General features: G+C 50.2%; 1 protein-coding gene across 6 annotated transcripts in view; it reads right to left on the bottom strand.

Moving 5' to 3' along the window:
- Positions 1-19718, bottom strand: part of NSMF (NMDA receptor synaptonuclear signaling and neuronal migration factor) — an 87923-nt gene that overhangs the window by 4962 nt on the left and 63243 nt on the right. For all 6 annotated transcript variants that reach the window (XM_032797490.2, XM_032797512.2, XM_075060454.1 and 3 more), the window contains 7 exons: positions 17537-17658; positions 15976-16059; positions 15137-15170; positions 14713-14783; positions 11414-11493; positions 10177-10279; positions 2317-2392 (listed from right to left, as the gene is read on the bottom strand). In XM_032797490.2, the coding sequence (XP_032653381.1) occupies positions 2317-2392; positions 10177-10279; positions 11414-11493; positions 14713-14783; positions 15137-15170; positions 15976-16059; positions 17537-17658 (570 nt within the window). The remainder of the gene's footprint in view (positions 1-2316; positions 2393-10176; positions 10280-11413; positions 11494-14712; positions 14784-15136; positions 15171-15975; positions 16060-17536; positions 17659-19718) is intronic.

Raw genomic sequence — 19718 nt, 5'->3', positions numbered from 1 at the left:
CCACCTATGTCATGCAGCTGGACAAAAGGCAAATGCAATCCTTGGATGTATCAAGCAAGGCATACCCAGTAAAGACAGAGTTGTATTAATGCCATCGTACAAGGCACTGGTAAGACTTTGTTTGGAATACTCTGTACAATTCTGGTCACCCAAGTTCAAGAAAGACGAATGTGAACTAGAACAGGAGCAGAGAACTACTACTATGATCAGGGGAATGGAGGGCCTATTTTATCAGAGGAGACTGGAAGAGCTTGGCTTGTTCAGTCTAGCAAAAGGAAGACCGAGGGGTACATGATTGCTATCTCTAAATACATTGGGGGGTAAATTGAGGGGGGGAGGGATAGCTCAGTGGTTTGAGCATTGGCCTGCTAAACCCAGGGTTATGAGTTCAGTTCTTGAGGAAGGGATTTGGGGCAAAAATCTATCTGGGGATTGGTCCTGCTTTGAGCAGAGGGTTAGACTAGCTGACCTCCTGAGGTCCCTTCCAACCCTGATATTCTATGATTAAATACCAGGGAGCGTGAAGAGCTTATTAAGCTAAAGGACAGTATTGGCACAAGGACAAATGGATATGAACAAATTCAGGCTGCAATTTAGAAGATGGTTTCTAACCATCAGAGGGAGGTGGTTCTGGAACTGACCTCCAACAGTAGTTGTGGGGGCAAAGAACTTAATTAGGTTTAAGAAAGAGCTGGACAAAATTTATGAGTGAAATTGTATGATGTGTTGCTTACAATGGGGGGTAGGGCTCAGCAGCCCTGGTTTTCAGCCTGCCACCATCAGGAGTCAGGAAGGAATTTTTCCACCCTCAGTGGAATCTGATTTATTTTAAACCTTCTTCTGCTGAAGCATCTAGGATGGCGACATCTGGAGATGGACATTGGATGGGAAGCACCAGGGCTCTGAGATGGCACCAAACATTCTCTCTTTCAGGTGTTGGCTGGCTGATTCTTGCTTAAATACTCAGGGTCTAACTGATTGCCATATGTGGGGGGTTGCCTTCCTGTGCAGCATATGGGTGCAGGGCACTTGCCATGATTATCTGCGTGTCTCTCACTTAACCTCAAGCACTGGTGCACCTCAGTCTCTGCTATTCTCTGCCTGTGGCACAGAAGTCTAGTCTCCTGGGGGCTGGAATATTGGGTCTCGTTTCGGTCGATGGGTTGAGTGTGCGGGTGCTGGGAGGTGTCAATGGCCTGGGATAGCCAGGAGGCCAGCCTAGATGATTTGATGGTCTCTTCTGGTCTTAATCGCTATAATTCTGGCAATGGCAAAGCACAGTGGATAATTTCAGCAAGGATGACAATGCATCTCTTGTATTTATGACTGGTTAAACTGTGAAAATCTACCACACAGAGCAGGTGGATAGAAGCCACAAGCCAGATATCAACCATACAAGGAAAGAAATGGTGTCTACAGCCTCTAAAGTCTTTCAAACTACAGACCAGAAGAGACTATGAAAAGATGGTTCACACTCAGCTCTCCTGTTAGCATGGGCAGTCTGTTCAGAACTAGTGCTGGTGTTTAGCATCCTCTGGAGCAGAAATACTCACATGCATCATTAAGGAAAAGATTCTACTCTCAGATGTGCATGTGCTTCTCTCCTATTGACCTCAGCATGCTCTGGTAACTTACCGAATCTCCTAAGCTACCTCTGCCCAGAAGGGTCAGTATTAGTTCCACGTAGAACTGGGCAACATTTTTTTAAAGAAAAGTTTATTGGACAAAAAATGAAGTTTCTGCTGATTTGAAACCATTTGCAAATTTGACACAAAACTTCAGTCAGTCACAAACCAGCCAGAGAAAGAGGTGCTACTTTCCCACCCCTTAAGCCCAGTGGCTTCATGTGGAAGCTGAAGGTTCAAGTCCCTGCTTTGGCACAGACCTGAAATGGACTTCTTTTGAGTCACCAAACATTTTGAAAATTTCAGATCTGATTCAACCCAAAGTGAATTTTTTTCAATTGTTTGGACCTGCCGTCAAACCAAACCATCAATTACGAGCTCAGCTCCTGTTACCGGCCCTTTTTGTTGATCTGCATTAGCTCTGGAGGGCGCCGCCCAGCTACAAACACAATGACGGGTGCAACTGAAAGGCAAAAAAGGGAGGAAATGTGCAAGGGGAAAAGCTGGACCAGGAGGAATTCACCATACAAATCAGTGATAAGGTCATTACAAAGAGGGGAAGGTTTCAGGGACTTGGCTTTTTGGGGCAGTGCTTCCGGCAGTTGAAGAGAGCTTCTTTGTGAAGGGGGCCCATGGAGGAGGCAGTGATGCTGGAGGAGCACACCCTCACATTTATAGCAGAAGAAATTACCTTGAGCTGAAAGTTCCAGTGGCGACTCAAAGACGACCCTATAAGGATTCATTAGGTTTTTCAGATTCTGAAAGAGCTGAAATGACACGAGATTTAAAAGTTAGTAGCTGAATCAAAAGAGGCACTCCAGGTGCTTCAGATTAAACTGATGGGCAGGCAGAGGGCAATGGGGAACGAGAGAACTCAGCACTCTTCAGAGCAGTCAGACTCAAATCTTTGGATCAGCCCCGTCAGGAGAACAGCTGGCTCCCAGCCTGGTCGTTAGGCCACCCAGCAAGCTCAGCGAGTCTTCTCCAAATAGCCAAGCTTCCTGATTGGCCAGGGAGCCAGCAGCCTGCTGCTTGAGCCTTGCAGTGGCAGCAGCAGAGTGGCTGCACAAAGCATGCCATGCTGCAGCTGTGCTGGCTTCCACTTCCTTCTCTAGCTCTTGCTCCAGCCCCTGCTTCCAACCTGATTCCTGTCCATTCCAGTCTCTGCCTTGCCTCCTTGCCCTAACCTTTGGCTTGGCTTCTCGCCCTTGACTCTGGTGTCACCCTCTGACCGGTAGGTGACTCCTGGATCTATGCTCACTATTATGCTGAACTGCCACCACAACCACTAGGCAAGGTCCTGCTCCACCCATGCCCCAGCAGCTCACAGCTCCTGTGCTGGACAACAGGAGCCAGCGCACACAACCGCTGGAAGAATCCTGCCTACAAGGGGCTGCTGAATACGGCTGTGAGTTAGGTGCCCAACTCACATTGACCCTACTTCCCTTTGACTATTCCAGGCTAACCTGATCAGCCCTTTTGATTATTGGTAGGGACAAAAGGTGGAAAAACCTCACTAGACAGTAGCACTGCTGAAAAGGATGTGCGTGTTATAGTGGATCACAAACTGAATATGAGCCACCAATGTGATGCAGTTGTGAAAAGAGCTAATATTCTTGGGTGTATTAGCAGGTGATTGTCCCATTCAGCATGGGTGAGGTCTCAGCTGGAGTATTGTGTCCAGTTCTGAGCACCTGACCTATGGTCATGTTTAGTCTTGAGAAAAGAAGACTGAGGGGGGATCTGACAACCATCTTCAAATAGGTTAAGGGTTGTTATAAGGAGGAGAGTGATTAATTGTTTTCCACATCCACTAAAGGTAGGACAAGGAGTAATGGGCCTAATCTGCAGCAAGGGAGATTTCAGCAAGGTTAGTTATTAGGGAAAACTTTCTATCTAGAAGGATAGTTAAGCACTGGAATAGGCTTCCCAGGAAGGTTGTGGAATCCCTGCCACTAGAGGTTTTTAAGAACACATTGGACAGACACCTGTCAGGGATGGGCTATGTTTATTTGGTCCTGCCTCAGCACAGAGGCTGGACCTGATGTCGTCTCGGGATCCCTTCCAGCCCAACAGTTCTATGATTCTCTGATCTTTGTCTATGGCTGCAACAAACGGTCTTATGTTCCCATTCTTCACTTTTCCTGAAAGGCACTCACAGGCCAAACTGAACAGTCCCTTCCTGCCTATCTACTGTATGGCCCACAGGGTGGCTTAACCTTTCAAAGACACACACTAGCCGAACTACTCTCTTCATGAGGTGAGATGTGCAGCACATGTCTGCAAAGCAGGCAAATCCTTAGAGAAGAGGGGCTGGGAAAAGATGGTTACTCACCTTTGTAACTGCTGTTCTTCGAGATGTGTTGCTCATATCCATTCCAGTTAGGTGTTCGCGCGCCGCGTGCACATTTGTCGGAAAACTTTTTTATCCTAGCAACACTCGGCGGGTCGACTGGGCGCCCCCTGGAGTGGCGCCGCTATGGCACCAGATATATACCCCAGTCGACCCGGCCACCCTTCAGTTCCTTCTTGCCGGCTACTCCAACAGTGGAGAAGGAGGATGGATTTGGAATGGATATGAGCAACACATCTCGAAGAACAACAGTTACAAAGGTGAGTAACCGTCTTTTCTTCTTCGATTGATTGCTCATATCCATTCCAGTTAGGTGATTCCCAAGCCTTACCTAGGTGGAGGGGTCGGAGTGAGATGTGGCAGCATGCAGAACTGCTGTGCCAAAGGCTGCATCATCTCTAGACTGTTGGACCAGAGCATAGTGCGAAGCAAAGGTGTGGACCGATGACCAAGTCGCTGCACGGCTTATCTCCTGGATAGGCACGTGGGCCAGGAAAGTGGCTGATGAAGCCTGAACTCTGGTAGAACTCGCAGTGAGATGGCCTGAAGGGACATGAGCCAGGTCATAGCTCGTGTGTATGCATGCCGTTACCCAAGAGGAGATCCTCTGGGAGGAGACTGGTAGACCTTTCATCCGTTCAACGACTGCCATGAACAGCTGGGGGGGGATTTCCGGAAGGGCTTTGTCCGCTCGATATAAAAAGCGAGCACCCTACAGACATCTAAGCAGTGTAACTGCTGCTCCTGTCGAGAAGAGTGAGGCTTCGGAAAGAAGACCAGGAGGAAGATATCCTGGTTGGTATGGAAGGCCGACACTACCTTAGGGAGGAACGCCGGATGAGGTCGCAACTGGACTTTGTCCTTGTGAAAGACAGTATATGAAGGGTCCACCGTAAGCGCTCGAAGTTTGGAGACCCTTCTGGCCTATGTAATGGCCACTAGGAAGACTGTCTTCCACGACAGGCACAGGAGCGAGCAAGTTGCCAATGGCTCAAATGGCGGATGCATAAGTCTGCTTAGGACTAAGTTGAGGTCCCAGGTGGGGGCAGGGTGGTGTACTGGGGGGTAGAGGCACTCCAGGCCCTTAAGGAATCTGGTGACTAAGGGGTGGGAAAACACGGAGTGGCCACTTTCTCCAGGATGGAATGTGGAGATAGCCACCAAGTGCACCCTCAGAGAAGATATCGCCAGGCCCTGTTGCTTAAGAGACCAGAGATAGTCCAGAACAACGGGAATCGAGGCCTCAGAAGGGGTAAGGTTCTGCGTTGTAAACCAGCAGGAGAAACGTTTCCACTTGGCCAGGTATGTGGACCGAGTAGAAGGCTTTCTGCTATTAAGGAGAATATGCTGTACCAGAGCGGAACAGCGTAACACTGATGTGTTCAGCCATGCAGGAGCCACGCCGTGAGGTGAAGGGCCTGAAGGTCCAGGTGGCGAAGACTGTTTGATCCTGCGTTATGAGGTCTGGAAGGAGTGGCAGGGTAACTGGGCTGGCCATGGACAGGTCGAGCAGGGTGGTGTACCAGTGCTGTCTGGGCCACGCTGGCGCAATCAGAATTAGATGCGCTCTGTCCCTGCAGAGTTTTATCAGGACCTTGTGAACCAGGGGGAATGGTGGGAAGGCATAGAGCAGGTGGTGCCTCCACGACATGAGGAATGCGTCTGTGATCGATACCGGTGAAAGACCCTGGAAGGAGCAGAACGCTTGGCATTTCCTGTTCATGCGAGAGGTGAACAGGTCTAAGAGGGGAAACCCCCACCTCTGGAAGATCGAATGAACAACGTCTGGTCTTATTGACCATTCGTGACAGAGGAAGGATCTGCTCAGCTGATCTGCCAGAGTGTTCCGAACCCCTGGAAGAAAGGACGCCACCAGGTCTATCAAGTGGGCTATGCAGAAGTCCCAGAGTCAAATGGTCTCTTGACACAGGGGAGAAGAGCGAGTCCCTCCCTGTTTGTTGATATAATACATGGCTGTTGTGTTGTCTGTAAACACTGAGACACAACGGCCGTGAAGATGTTGCTGGAATGCCTGGCATGCGAGGCGGACTGCTCTCGGCTCTCGGATGTTTATGTGGAGTGTCAGCTCCTGCGATGACCAAAGGCCCTGGGTACGAAGGTGACCTAGGTGAGCCCCCCAACCGAGAGATGACGCATCTGTCGTCAGGGACAGCGAGGGCTGTGGTGGATGGAATGGTAGCCCCGCACACACCAGGGAGGGAGTTAGCCACCACTCGAGGGAGCGTAAGGTGCTCGGGGGAACTGTCACCAGAACGTCTATTGGGTCCCTGCCCGGACGGTAGACCGAATTGAGCCACGTTTGAAGGGGCTGCAGGCGGAGCCTGGCATATTTGGTCACATAAGTACATGCGGCCATGTGGCCTAGTAGGCCAAGACATGTGCGAGCCGAGGTGGTTGGAGAGGTCTGCAGACCTCGAATGATCGTTGCAATCACCTGGAATTGTGGCTGAGGGAGATAGGCCCTGGCTCGAGTGGAGTCCAGGGTCGCCCCTATGAAGTCCAGCCTTTGTGTGGGGACCAGAGTGGACTTATCAGCATTGAGGAGCAGCCCCAACAAGGAGAATAGGTCCGTGATTATGCCCACATGCTGTAGAACCTGAGTCTGGGAGGTTCCCTTGATGAGCCAGTCGTCCAGATATGGAAATACATGTATCTGCTGCCGACGGAGGTAGGCGGCGAAGACGGCCATGCACTTCGTAAACACCCTTGGGGCCGTGGAGAGGCCAAAGGGGAGGACAGTGAATTGGAAGTGCTGGTGATTGGCCACAAAGCAGAGATACCTCCTGTGCGGAGGGAAGATGGCGATGTGGAAGTATGCGTCCTTCATTCGAGGGCGGCATACCAGTCTCCAGGATCCAAGGACGGGATGATAGTCCCCAGGGAGACCATGCGGAACTTCAACTTGACCATAAACTTGTTGAGGCCTCGCAGGTCTAGGATAGGCCTCAGGCCTCCCTTGGATTTGGGAATCAGAAAGTAGCAGGAGTAAAACCCCTTCCCCTTCTCATCTGCTGGTACCTCCTCTATTGCTCCTGCGGCGAGGAGAGACTGCACCTCTTGTAAGAGGACTTGCTCATGAGAGGGGTCCCTGAAGAGGGACTGGGTTGCGGGGTGGGAAGGCGGGGATGAAACAAATTGGAGGTGGTATCCTTGTTTCACTGTGCGCAGGACCCAGAGATCTGAGGTCAGTTGGGACCACGCTGGGAGGAAGTAGGAGAGACGGTTGGAGAAGGGAGGAGAAGGATCCTGTCCTGAAACTGGTACGCCATCCTCGTGCACACCTTCAAAAGGTGGACTTAGGCCCAAGAGGTGCCTTTGGGGGCCCGTGATTTTGACCCCCTTGAGGCCCGGACTGGCGTCTACGGCCACCCCGCCCGCACCTTCTACTGAAGTCTTGCCTGTGCCGGGGCACAAAATATGGGCGGTGCGGTTGAGACCGGAAGGGTCTACGTTGGGTCATGGGGGTATGCATGCCCAACGAACGCATGACGACCCTGTTGTCTTTTAAGCTCTGCAACCTGGGGTCAGTCTTCTCAGAGAACAAACCCTTGCCATCAAAGGGTAAGTCCTGGATGCTGTATTGGAGCTCGGGTGGCAGGCTGGAGACCTGGAGCCAGGAGATATGCCTCATGGTGATACCTGAGGCTAGAGTTCTGGCTGCCGAGTCGGCCGCATCGAGAGAAGCTTGGAGGGAGGTTCTGGCCACCTTCTTCCCTTCTTCAAGGAATGCGGCAAATTCTTGGTGCGAGTCCAGGGGTAGTAGTTCTGTGAACCTACCCACCTCCGCCCAGGTGTTGTAGCTATAACAGCTCAAGAGAGCCTGCTGATTGGCCACCCGGAGCTGCAGGGCACCTGCCGAATACACCTTGCAACCCAGAAGGTCCATCTGTCTAGCCTCCTTAGATTTGGGGGCTGGTGCCTGTTGGCCATGGCATTCCCTTTCGTTGACCGATTGGACAACTAATGAGGAGCGAGGAGGATGGACATATAGGTATTCGTACCCCCGAGAGGGTACCATGTATTTCCTCTGAACTCCCTTTGCCGTAGGGGGAATGGAGGCTGGGGACTGCCATAAGGTATCAGCAGTGACCTGGATGGTCTTAATGAAGGGCAGAGCCACCCTAGTGGGGGTATCCGCCGACAGGATGCTCACGACGGGGTCCTCGACCTCTGGGACTTCCTCTACTGGGAGGTTGATGTTAAGTGTCACCCTTCTAAGGAGGTCCTGATGAGCTCTGAGGTCTATCGGCAGGGGCCCTGATGACGAGGTCCCTGCCACCGTCTCATCTGGAGAAGAAGAAGATGACACTCCGGGGATGAGAGGGTCCTGGATGGCCTCCTGCTCATGGGTCGGTTCCTGCTCTAGCAGTACCGGGGAGCCTGGCGGATGGATCATCTGCTCCTCTGTCCCAGCTGGAGGGGACGGCTAATGGTGGCCTCAGGCGCCCGATGCTCTGAGGGAACGGAGCGGGTCTGGGCCAAAGGAGCACCCTGGACCTGGTGGTACGCCCAGGGTGTCCAAAAGGACCACTGCTGAGGTCCCATGTCCTGAGACCAGACGTCCTGGAAGACCCCGGTAGGTACCTCCGTATCACGGTCCTGGTCGTAGTAACTGTCCGCGTGGGAGGACACAGACGTCTGCCTGGATGGCCATGGAGGAGCAGAGAAACCTTGGGCTGAGGTTCCGACGGACCTTGCTCCCTTGCTCAGCGGGGACTGGTGCCGGTATTCAGAATGGTACCGTGATCGAGACCGGGACCTGCAACCAAACCAGTGCTGGGAGGTCGACCAGGATCTCAAGTCCCTGCGACGTGAGCAGCTCCGGGAGGTGTAGTGCCTAGGTCGGTGCCGGGAGCTAGAGCGATGCTGTGTAGGGGAGCGGTGCCGGGACTGCGAGCGGCTTCGAGAGCGGGAGCGTTGTCTTGACCGGGAGCACCTGCGGAACCGTGATCTTGAGCGGTGCCTGTCTGCTGAGCCGACAGACGGTGGTCTGGTCAGGGTTGGCTTGCCCAGACATTGGATTACCCGCACCGGTGGTGCCGGGGGTGGGGGCAGTGCCATATCCGTGAGGGCGATCAAGTCTCTCGCCGCCGAAAATGCCTCTGGCGTGGATCGCATGATGAGTTCTACCACGGTACGCGCCAGGGAGCTATCAGGCGCCGGACTCGACAGCCCTCGCGGGACCGGAATCGACGGTGCTGATTTCGTCGGTGCCGCGGCGGGTATCGGCATCGGGTGGTCCGATCTGGGCGTACTCTCTGGCTGCGGCGTGGGCATTGCCAAAGCAGCAGGAGTCTTAGCCTTTTTCGGCCTCGGGGAGAGGGAGCGACGTGGAGTCGACTTCGGTGCCGGTGGCGGCCGGTGCCAGGAGTCTTTAGGCGTACCGGTGCGATCAGGTGCCGTGGGAGTGCCTCTGCTCACTGACTGACGGGCGCTCGGCGCCGAAGGTGGTGGTGTCAAGGCCGCTTCCAAGAGGAGCTGTTTTAGTCTGATGTCCCGCTCCTTTTTAGTTCGCGGCTTGAAAGCCTTGCAAATCGAGCACATAGCAGTTAAGTGCGATTCCCTGAGGCACTTCAAACAGGAGTCGTGTGGGTCTCCTGTTGGCATCGGCCTGTGACAGGCCAAGCACGGTTTGAAACCCGGTGAGCCGGGCATGAGCTTTGGCACCGGGTGTGGGGGAGGGGCTACTCCCCGAACCCCGCTAACTAGTAACAACTAACTATACTAATAATTTAAGAACTTACAACTAATTCTATATATATCTACAAGAACAACAACTATTTACACGCGAACAACTAGAAAAAATACGAGTAGCTAGGGAAGGTGGAGGTCAGCTAAGCCGCACTCCACTGTTCCAACGACCGACACAGGCGGTAAGAAGGAACTGAAGGGTGGCCGGGTCGGCTGGGGTATATATCCGGTGCCATAGCGGCGCCACCCCAGGGGGCGCCCAGACGACCCGCCGAGTGTTGCTAGGGTAAAAAAGTTTTCCGACAAACGTGCACGCGGCGCATGCACACCTAACTGGAATGGATATGAGCAATCACTCGAAGAAGAAAAGGGCAACATGCCCCTCAATATTAGAGGGGAAAGCCCTTTAATCAAATATCCCAACTCTGTGCCACACTAGCTGACCTGCCCACAGAGAGCTTTTGGCCATGGCCAAGGGCCACCTACCTTCTCCCCATTGGGGTTTCCCAGAACATAGCAGCCCATGATGTGAATGACATTTGGCTCAGGGTTGATTTTGCTCATCAGTCGGCTCAGCCGCTTCCAGAAGCTGGAAGTAATAGGAGGAAACAAAATTACCATTTAAAATCCACCCCCTCTGCAGAGTCAGGCACCCTGGCATTGGACACATGTTGTTCAGGGAGACCAAAGTGGGACCACCCTGGAGGAGACACAAGTCTCTCTCCCTGAGCTCATTTGCAAGATTTTCCATGGAACTCTCCCCGCCTCACCTGTTCCATGCATGTAAGGTGGGCTGAACCAGTCTGCAGCAGCACAGGGCACCTGCACTCACATGTGGTGGGTTGTTGATGCTCTACCAGGATGGCACAGTGGTGAGTTCCCAAAGCAGAGCTCGGCCAGTTGACTGTCGTAAATAATACTTGCTGCAAGCATTGGCATTTCCTCTCATAGAATAATTCTTTGACCACTCACCCTCAGCTCTGCCTCTGCCAAGCAGGGCAGTACAGTTAGACTCCTCTTCCCTCAATACTGGTCCCAAACCTTTTAAATTTTACATCTTCATAGTTGCCAGGGTTTTTAAATACACTTTCCTTAAACCTTTTCCCTTCTGATTTCCTCTTTTCTCCCCTTCTCCCATTCCTGACAATTGTGCTGCATGATATTACCAGCACTGACGTTTTAAAAAAGACAACGTAGCATCGGTTCATGCTGAGGGCAATAAAGCAGCAGAAAGCGGCTGTAGAGAGTAAAGGCCCAGACGGAGAACCCCAGTAGGCAAAGTGACAGACTTGAGGAGCTCAAGCTAGTCTGCTTAACAAAGAGAAGGTTAAGGGCTGACTTGGACACCACCTAGCTGGCTTCAGTCTAGCAGACAAAAGAGTAACAAGATCCAGTAGCTGGAAGCTGAAGCCAGACAAATCCAGACTGGAACTAAGGTGTACATTGCAACAGTGAGGGGAATTAGCCATTGGAACAATTTCCCAAGGGTCATGGTTGATCACCACCACTGGCAATATTTAATTCAAGATGGGATGTTTTTCTAAAAGCTCTGCTCTAGTTCAAACAGGAATTAATGCTGGGCGGTTTTCTGGCCCATATGCAGGAGGTCAGACTAGATTATCACAATGAATATATGAATAAAACTTTAGCCTACCCAGCTCCATCTACATTAAATAGACCAGAGAAAGGGCACCCAGGGTTGGGAAATAACAAAGCGACTCACAGGATCATATCTTCCTCCTTCTCCACTTTGGCAAAGGTGGCAACTTTATTCTTCAACAAATATAAGTGGCCAGGACCTCCCTGCATGGAGAAGAGAGAGAATGACGGTAGAACACCACGCTGCCCTGGCTTTTCCCATCTTCAGTGACTAGGCTTCTGCGGGACTGTTTGAAAAGCACTGGAGGTGGAGAGGGCAGAGCAGACACTATCCAGTCTGTGACACTAAAATCACAAAGCAGGTTGACGTTGCTCCAGGCAGATGGATAAACAGCCCTGGCCTCCACTTCTCATCTTAGGTGGGATCTTAGCCTCAGAGATGTTGGTTAACTGACTGGCAAATATAGTGGTCAGGGTCAGCTGTGTGGCTCACGGATGTGCAGCATTCTGACCCTACGGTGCTGAAGAATTCAAAGGACACCTGTATCCACGTAATAAATAAGTTTTCACTCGGTCCTTACTCAGAAAAAACTTCCATTGACTTCAATTGACATTTTCTTGAGTAACAACTGAGTGAAAACTCAGCAAAAGCTTCAGGATTTGGCACAATCTGCCCAGGAGCAGCACTGGAGGCAGTCTGCACCCCCAGATCTCTCCCTGTAGATGGCCAGTCAGCTGAGAATGGAGCCCTGGCTCAGCCTATATTACACCTCTGCCCTCTGGAGCACCAGACATCCCTAGGGGAGCCATTAGAGAGCCATCCTTGTGCTCCGAACAGTGCTGGGGCTACGGCTCTGCCCAGCTCTTACACGGACACATGCAGCGGGGAAGGCTCCTTATGGCCACTGCTTCCCCACTGTGAACCTGCAGCACGGCTGCACAGAATCCTGCCCTGAATTTGGTGTGAACTTGGTCACATTTTCTGCTGCTGTCTCATGTGAGAACCACCCCTGGGTTCCGGGAGCACGGCTGCTACATTAGGGGTTGCTAAATAATTTTCAGCTTTCAGGTTGTCCACAAACTGTTCGCTTATAATATTCCCTCTTTGCTATGCATGAGGAGTGACTGGTTGCCTAAATCACATGGTATTGTTTCTTCTTCCTGACTGGATGACTCAAACGGCTGAGACAGGAGAACAGTGAATGGCAACAGATGCAGTTCCCAGTATGAATTTTCAGCCAAATAGCCTTATGTGACAGACCCAAACCAGTGGGGTACAGGAGTCTGGTAGAGGGCAAATGTACTGGTCACTGGGTGAGTAGTTTTCTGTTCCCTGAGTGATCAGAGCAGGGCCTGCACTAAGAAGTAATCAGAACAAACCTGACGTAAGATACCAATGAGCAGACAGGACTGATTAGAACATCTGCAGTCAATCAGGGGCAGGCTAATCCCGGGCACCTGGGTTTAAAAAGGAGCTCACTCCAGTCAGGCAGGAGGGAGCCAGAGGAGCAGGAAGTGATGTGGGAGCTGGGAGCAAGAGGCACAAAGGAGCTGAGAGTGAGAGGCTGTCCCGCTGGAGGACTAAGGAGCACAAGCGTTATCAGACACCAGGAGGAAGGTCCTGTGGTGAGAATAAAAGAAGTGGTTGGAGGAAGCCATGGGGAAGTAGCTCCAGGAGTTTAGCTGTCATGCAGCTGTTACAAGAGGCACTATAGGCAGCTGCGATCCACAGGGCCCTGGGCTGGAACCCGGAGTAGAGGGCGGGTCTGGGTTGCCCCCAAACCTCCCAACTCCTGATCAGACACAGGAGAAATTGACCCAGACTGTGGGGAAGATCACTGAGATGAGCAAATCTGCCAATAAGCACAGGACCCACCAAAGTAGAGGAGGAACTTTATCACACTTAACACTTAAATCCTTGAAAATATATAAAACATTTTCCCCAGTAAGCCACCTCTATACTTTTGAATAGTAAACAGGATACCCCCACAGATCATAGCAAACTGAACTCTGAACTTTATTCATGCACATATTTATAATCAGAGTTAACTATTTAGCCAGCTCTGCTCTTGAAAGACCCAATAACATTTCTGGATTAAAATCTTCACAGTGTAAATATGAAGACTGAGGAATAATAAGGGAGACCAAGAAATTCATCTCACTTGGAAACTTTATCTGAACATTCAGGGATATTTCCCATCAAGAAGGACGTTGACAAATTGGAGAGAGGTCAGAGAGGAGCCAAGAGAATGATGAAAGGATTAGAAAACCTGCCTTAGAGTGATAGACTCGGGGAGCTCAATCTATTTAGCTTAACAAAGGGAAGGTTCAGGGTGACTTGATCAGTCTGTAAATATCTACATGGGGAACAAATATTTGATAATGGGCTCTTCAATCTAGTAAACAAAGGTGTAACATGAGCCAATGGCTGGAAGTTGAAGCCAGACAAATTCAGACTGGAAATAAGGCCTAAATTTTTAACAGTCAGAGTAATTAACTATTGGAACAATTTATCAAGGGTTGAGTTGGATTCTCCATCACTGGCCATTTTTAAATCAAGACTGGACGTTTCTCTAGAAGATCTTTTGGGGAGCTTCTCTGGCCTTTGTTACACAGGAGGTCAGACTAGATTATCACAATGGTCCCTTCTGGCCTTGGAATCTATGAATCTATCTAGTAACCAAGTGCAGCCTACACAAAAATGATAAAGTCATTGAATCACTGACTGGTATTGCTGCTTTAAGCTCTCTGATGGTGTGGGGTAGGGAAATGATAGGCAAACAGAGGCCAGGAGGCACGGAAAACCATCATTACTCTAATTGTAGAAGACACATGTATATGGATTGTGAGAAAATCCACAGTTATGTCAGCAAGGATTAAAAACAAAAATCTCAAAAAGTTTGGTTGGATTGCAACATTCCTGCTCCAGGGCATGAGAATACTCAGCAGAAACCTCTCTTTGGGCAAGTCACTCCATAACTGCTCACAGCAAGGTCTGGTGCTGGCCACTGGCAGGGACAGAAACCCTGGCCTCATCCAGTATAGAAGTTTCTATGTTCCTGTATTAACGCATACTGCAGGATGCTTTATGAAAGTAATCAATAACTATCAAGCTCCAAATCCCTGCCCCTTTGTCTGTGAGCTTCCTTCTGAAGTCAGATTGCATGGATTTGCTAGAAAGCTGTTGAAAAGCTGCCAAACCCTGCATTTGCTGCACTAAACCAAATGTCCTTTTCTGCCATCACAGCAAGCTGAGGATGCTCAGAGGTCAGCAAATGGGAAATGGGAATTTAAAGATGTGATTGCTTTAATAAAAGCCTGCTACGGGCTGGCTTTGGAATATTTTTTTCTGGAGTTAATTTGTTCCTGAAGAAAATATTGGCTTTTAACAAAGTGCCAAGGGCCCCAATGCCTTTCACGTACCTGACAGAAAATCAGCATCTTCCAAATCTTGCAGCCTTTCTGATAAATGTTAAGCTTCTTCTCTATTTCCTCTGCAGAAAACAATGAAAGGAAGAGACGTGAGCCACACAGAAGGTGAAACACTGGCACTTCTATAGAGATTTTCACTATTTCTCATTTGTGTTTATTCTGGGCCTGTTAAACATCATGGGCCTGACTTTCAGAGGCTCTGAACACCCACAGGCCCCACTGATTCCAAAACAGGCCCCAGACTTTAGAACTTTGGGAGTCAGGAATCCATAGTTTTTCCCAATGGAGGCTGGATACGATAGAACATTAAATTACAATGAAATCCCCCATGCACTCAGCTGCTGGAGAGTTCCCTGTTACTGTTCACGTGAAACTCTGAGTGGCGGAAAAGACAAAGAAAATAACACTCACGTACCTAGAATATCTTCAAAGGTGGCATGTTCATGATCCTGGAACAGAACAGGAAGGATGTTTCAAACCTAGCTGCTGCTAGATACTCATCATTTAAAGAGATCTCCTCATGTGACAGAGAACAATGCTACACTGGGTAAGCACATAAGTTGGGATTCAATTAAAACAAATGGTGGGCTCAGTCATCATCACAAGCATCATTGCCCTTATGTTAAGATCCATGTGTTACAATAAACGTAAACTTTGTAAGTTACAGGAAGTAGGTGGACTTCAAAACGTAAATACTGCACATTGTTTGTGCGTTGAATAGGGAAATGTGTTGGATGAGCCCAGGACTGAGGCCACTGCAGAGATATGTGGAGTCCTGAACTGTCTAGGAACTGATCAAATGCAGCAAAGAATGGGGTAGCCTTCCAACACACAGAGCTCTGCTAATGTGTCTTGGTCCCGACCTGCAACTTTGACTCTGTTCAACTCCTGGTGTCACACAGCATGGACGATGTTCCTCAGTTCCAGCTCACAGCCCCCTTGTTATTCCAGTCCCAGGTCACTAGACACATGCTTCTGATAGTGCCCCTCATCCTGTCCTACAGCCACCCCACTATTCCAGTCCTGGGCACCCCACTGCCAATAAACCTGAATCCTGACCTAATATGTCTGCTGCCAAAATACTGGGCCTCTCTTGAGCAGGCATTTGCCAGCTTTGCTCAGTTGTGTGATCGTTCTTCTGAGACATTCTGATGCCACCTAGGGACTAGGATACAATCACTAAACTCATTTCCACTTATGAGCCAACCCAATGTTCCAGTACCCAACGAACATGCAAAGAGCTAGGCTACTCACGTAGAGAATGGGGATGATGGAGGGGTCATCCCTGCGGATAATCGTTGGGATGTACTCAGCTTTGGGGACCTTGGAAGAAATAAGCTAGGAACAGAAATGAGAAATAGAAATGGGTCATGAGCAGAGACACACAGGGACTGTGGGCAGGCACTGTACACTGGGAATGATGCTGTCTGCATCCTTATTCCATAAGAAGTCTCCATAATCCCTCTGGATGCAAATATTTCTTCTTTCAGGTCAGAAATGAGCTGCTAAAAGAGGCTACAGTATTTCTATTCTCTCTCTGAACTGCAGAAAGCAAACAGCAGGGACCCTGGTTCCTCCATGTATAGAAAACAGTGGTATGGCCTAAGACAGCCAAACACATTATGCAGTATGGTTCTGATTGCAGTAAGGGCCTTGCTTAAAGGCACCCTACTGACATGGCATCAACTAGACCATCAAGCCAAAATTCATAACTCGTATCCGGGGAAAGCTGGGATTCCTCCCCCTGCTGGTAACTAAACTGAAAGCCTGCTCAGTAGGAATATCCTGGCCACTCCTCTGCTAGGCCCCCCTCTAGCCCCTGGGCTCCTTGACTGCTCACTTCATTAGCCCTTTGCATCCAGGCCATAGCAAGGGAACAGCTCAGCAAGCCAGCCATCACCAGCACTGGGGGAGGCTAGTAAGCTGCACCAGTGAAATGTTAACTAAGGAAGCGCCTGGAGCATCAGCCCATGACAAATCTCAGTGGGAGCACACCCCATCGTGGCTCTGCTGACACAACTCAAGTCCCTCCTGACCTAGACCCAGACAGTAAGTTAAAGGAGGATTGGGCCCCATATTTCCATTTCCTGTTAAACCTGTGGGGAGATGTCTTACCCTGACCCCCCCCCCACCGCTTGCACTTGGAAAAAAAAAATCTGCCTTGGTGGGGGGATGCCAGAGAAAGAATAAAATGGAGGAGTATAAGGAAAAGACAACCTCACCACCACTATCCTCTATAGTAGCAACCCAATGGCATGCCAAAGCAGGGGCCCATTCAGATGAAGCATCAGCAATGCCCCAGTGGTCCAGCTGCCCAACTAGCCAGTTGAGTAGGGGTCAAATTCAGAATTCTGCACTCAGTTTTTGCTCAGTCAATTGCAATTTGCCTGAGTGAAGGCTAAGGAAGGACGTGAGGATTTGACCCTACGTAAGGACATCACTAAACCAGACCAGCGAGAACAGATGTAAAGAGGAAGGAAGGCTGAAGGGCCTAGCCTATAAGAACAGGGTAAAGTACACAAATGGCATCGTGGAGCTGCACTGTACAAGTCAAAAGAGGAAGGAAAGGTGTTTCTAACTGCCAGCGCTGCACACTCCCCCTAGAATCTAAGAATCAAGCTGGATAATTTCCTTTCCATGCCTCATCACAAATGGTGTCCTCCCTTACCCCCGAGTAGCCCCAAGAGAGATCTGAAGAGCTGTGAGGTGGAACTGGAGGTTCTGCCCTTCTTCCATGAATATCCTAATCAACAGCTGTGAAAAGATGAACGAGGTGCATGGGCAAGGGAGGGTAGGGGGTGGGAACAGCCCTCACCATTATTTTTGGTGGAATAAAGTCTTCTCCATCACACGCCATAGCTTCAAGTTCCTTCTCTGTTTCCCAGTTCAAGTCAAAGTCATCATCCAGAGCACAGCAGTAGTCCTGAAGATCATGGCCTGCCAGACAACAGCGGGACAGAAGCATTATACCAGGCACCAGGCCACAGGGCTTCTTGCATTCTCCACCCCATCCTGTTGGCAGGGTGACTAACTTGTTCAATTTATCACATGCCACAAGACTTACAATCTTCATTCCCAAAGTGACAAGAGTCACCACAGGGACCGTTCCAAAGGGTTCAGTGCTCCACCCCTAACCTTTGGGCCATTTAACCAGACAGATAACAATAGGGTGTGCCTGTGCTGCAACTGGGGGGCTGACTGCAACACACACAGCCCGAGCCACGCTGGCCTGAATCCAGCTAGCATGACTAAATATAGCAGTGAAGCTGCAACAGCATGGGCTGCAGCGCAGCCTGTACCAGCTCATCCAGGGCCCTGGAAAATGACTCTGGTAACTAGCCCATGTTGGTGTCCGTGCTGCTGCAACTTCACTTCTCCAGGAACCCGAGCTAGCTTGATGAAAGCAAGTGTGGGTCTGTCTACACATGCTACAATCCCACACCTTGATTGCAGTGCTGACATACCCTAAGAAAGAGCAATAATGCACAGAGCTCCCTTATTTCAGAGGCAGTTTGATGGCAGTGCTCCCTGGGACACAGAAGTGTTGTGCTGCATTCAGTCACTCTGGAGTTACTCAGTCAGTGCTAGATTCAGCTCCACAGGCTACCCAGACTGAGCTGGAATCCTGCGGTTCAAGAAATGATGGAGTTTGAACAGGCGTGTCACAGGCAGGTTGTGGCAACGTGTGGCACCCCAGATTCAGAGTTCCTTGGCAGGTCAAATAAACTCATCAGACTTTTAGGACCTGCCAAACTGTAATGGTGAAGCCCTCTAAAGTCACTCAGCAGCTGTCCTAGAAAAACCTAGCAGGCCGCGATCTGCTCCCATAAATCGCTGCCTCATGCTGTTTGATGCTCCTTGGGGAAAACCTACTTCGAAATCAAAATAAAATAATAGCACACTAAAGGCTAAGAATGGTTCCTGAAGCCAGCGACTCAGGTATTGTTAAGCAATAGAAACACAGAATCATAGAATATCAGGGATGGAAGGGACCTCAGGAGGTCATCTAGTCCAGTGCTTCTCAAAGTGGTGGTCCACAGACCGGTGCTGGTCCGCGGCGAGTTTCCTCATAAGAGCATCGAGTAGGATAACAACATGGCACCAGTCTCTGGCACATTGGAAAAAAAAATTGCCGGTCCCCTACATCAGATAGCTTGAGAAGCACTGCTCTAGTCCAACCCCCTGCTCAAAGCAGGGCCAATCCCCAACTAAAGCATCCCAGCCAGGGCTTTGTCAAGCTGGGCCTTAAAAACCTTTAAGGATGGTGATTCCATCACCTCCGTAAGTGCTAGCTAGAGGGTCAGTGACAGGTGCAGAGGAGAACATACCCCTTCTGAAATGCTCCCTTTCCAGTAGTTGCTGAGATGGCCGGGGAAGGGGTGGAATTCAGACTGCCTGGGAACAATCAGGTCACGTTTTGAACCTGGTCCTTCTAGTGCTTTCCCCACCCACCCTCTTCCACGATGCCCTCTGGCTTTGGAGAGTTGGTTCCTTGCTTATTAGTTTAATGATTAAACAATATGCTCCACCCTTAGAACAGGAAGCCCCAGGAATAACCGACCATGAGAATAACTCCCCTAGCCTGGAATATGTCAGTGATCTATAGGAATCCAGGGGCCTGCAGTGCTTTTACCACATTCTGGACTATTTCTAACATGCTGAGGCAGAGAGAGGACACTGGGGATTCCTGGGGGACATCTGCACCCTATGCAGGGTGTTTACACAATGTGGGCAGGTTACCTATGTGAAACCTCTGCAGGGCCATGGGAGACCAGGTCCCCCCAGTAGACCATCTCTGCTGTAAAACTTTAAATCCAGATTGTGCCACCTGCAGAGCTGTTAACCAAAGACACATCTCAAGGGTCACCTCTCCTGTGCTCCGAGTTCCTGCCAGCCTGGGATAGGTAGGCACTAGGTGTTTGGCCCACATGTGTCCCAGCCTGCTTCACTGCGATTGATTAACCCCTGGAGTGCTGACGTGTGTGAACATGGCAGTG

Source organism: Chelonoidis abingdonii, chromosome 24 (genome assembly GCF_003597395.2).
Source record: "Chelonoidis abingdonii isolate Lonesome George chromosome 24, CheloAbing_2.0, whole genome shotgun sequence".
Lineage (NCBI taxonomy): Eukaryota > Metazoa > Chordata > Testudines > Testudinidae > Chelonoidis > Chelonoidis abingdonii.
Note: the sequence above shows the minus strand (reverse complement) of the source record. Positions and strands in the feature narration are given on the sequence as shown.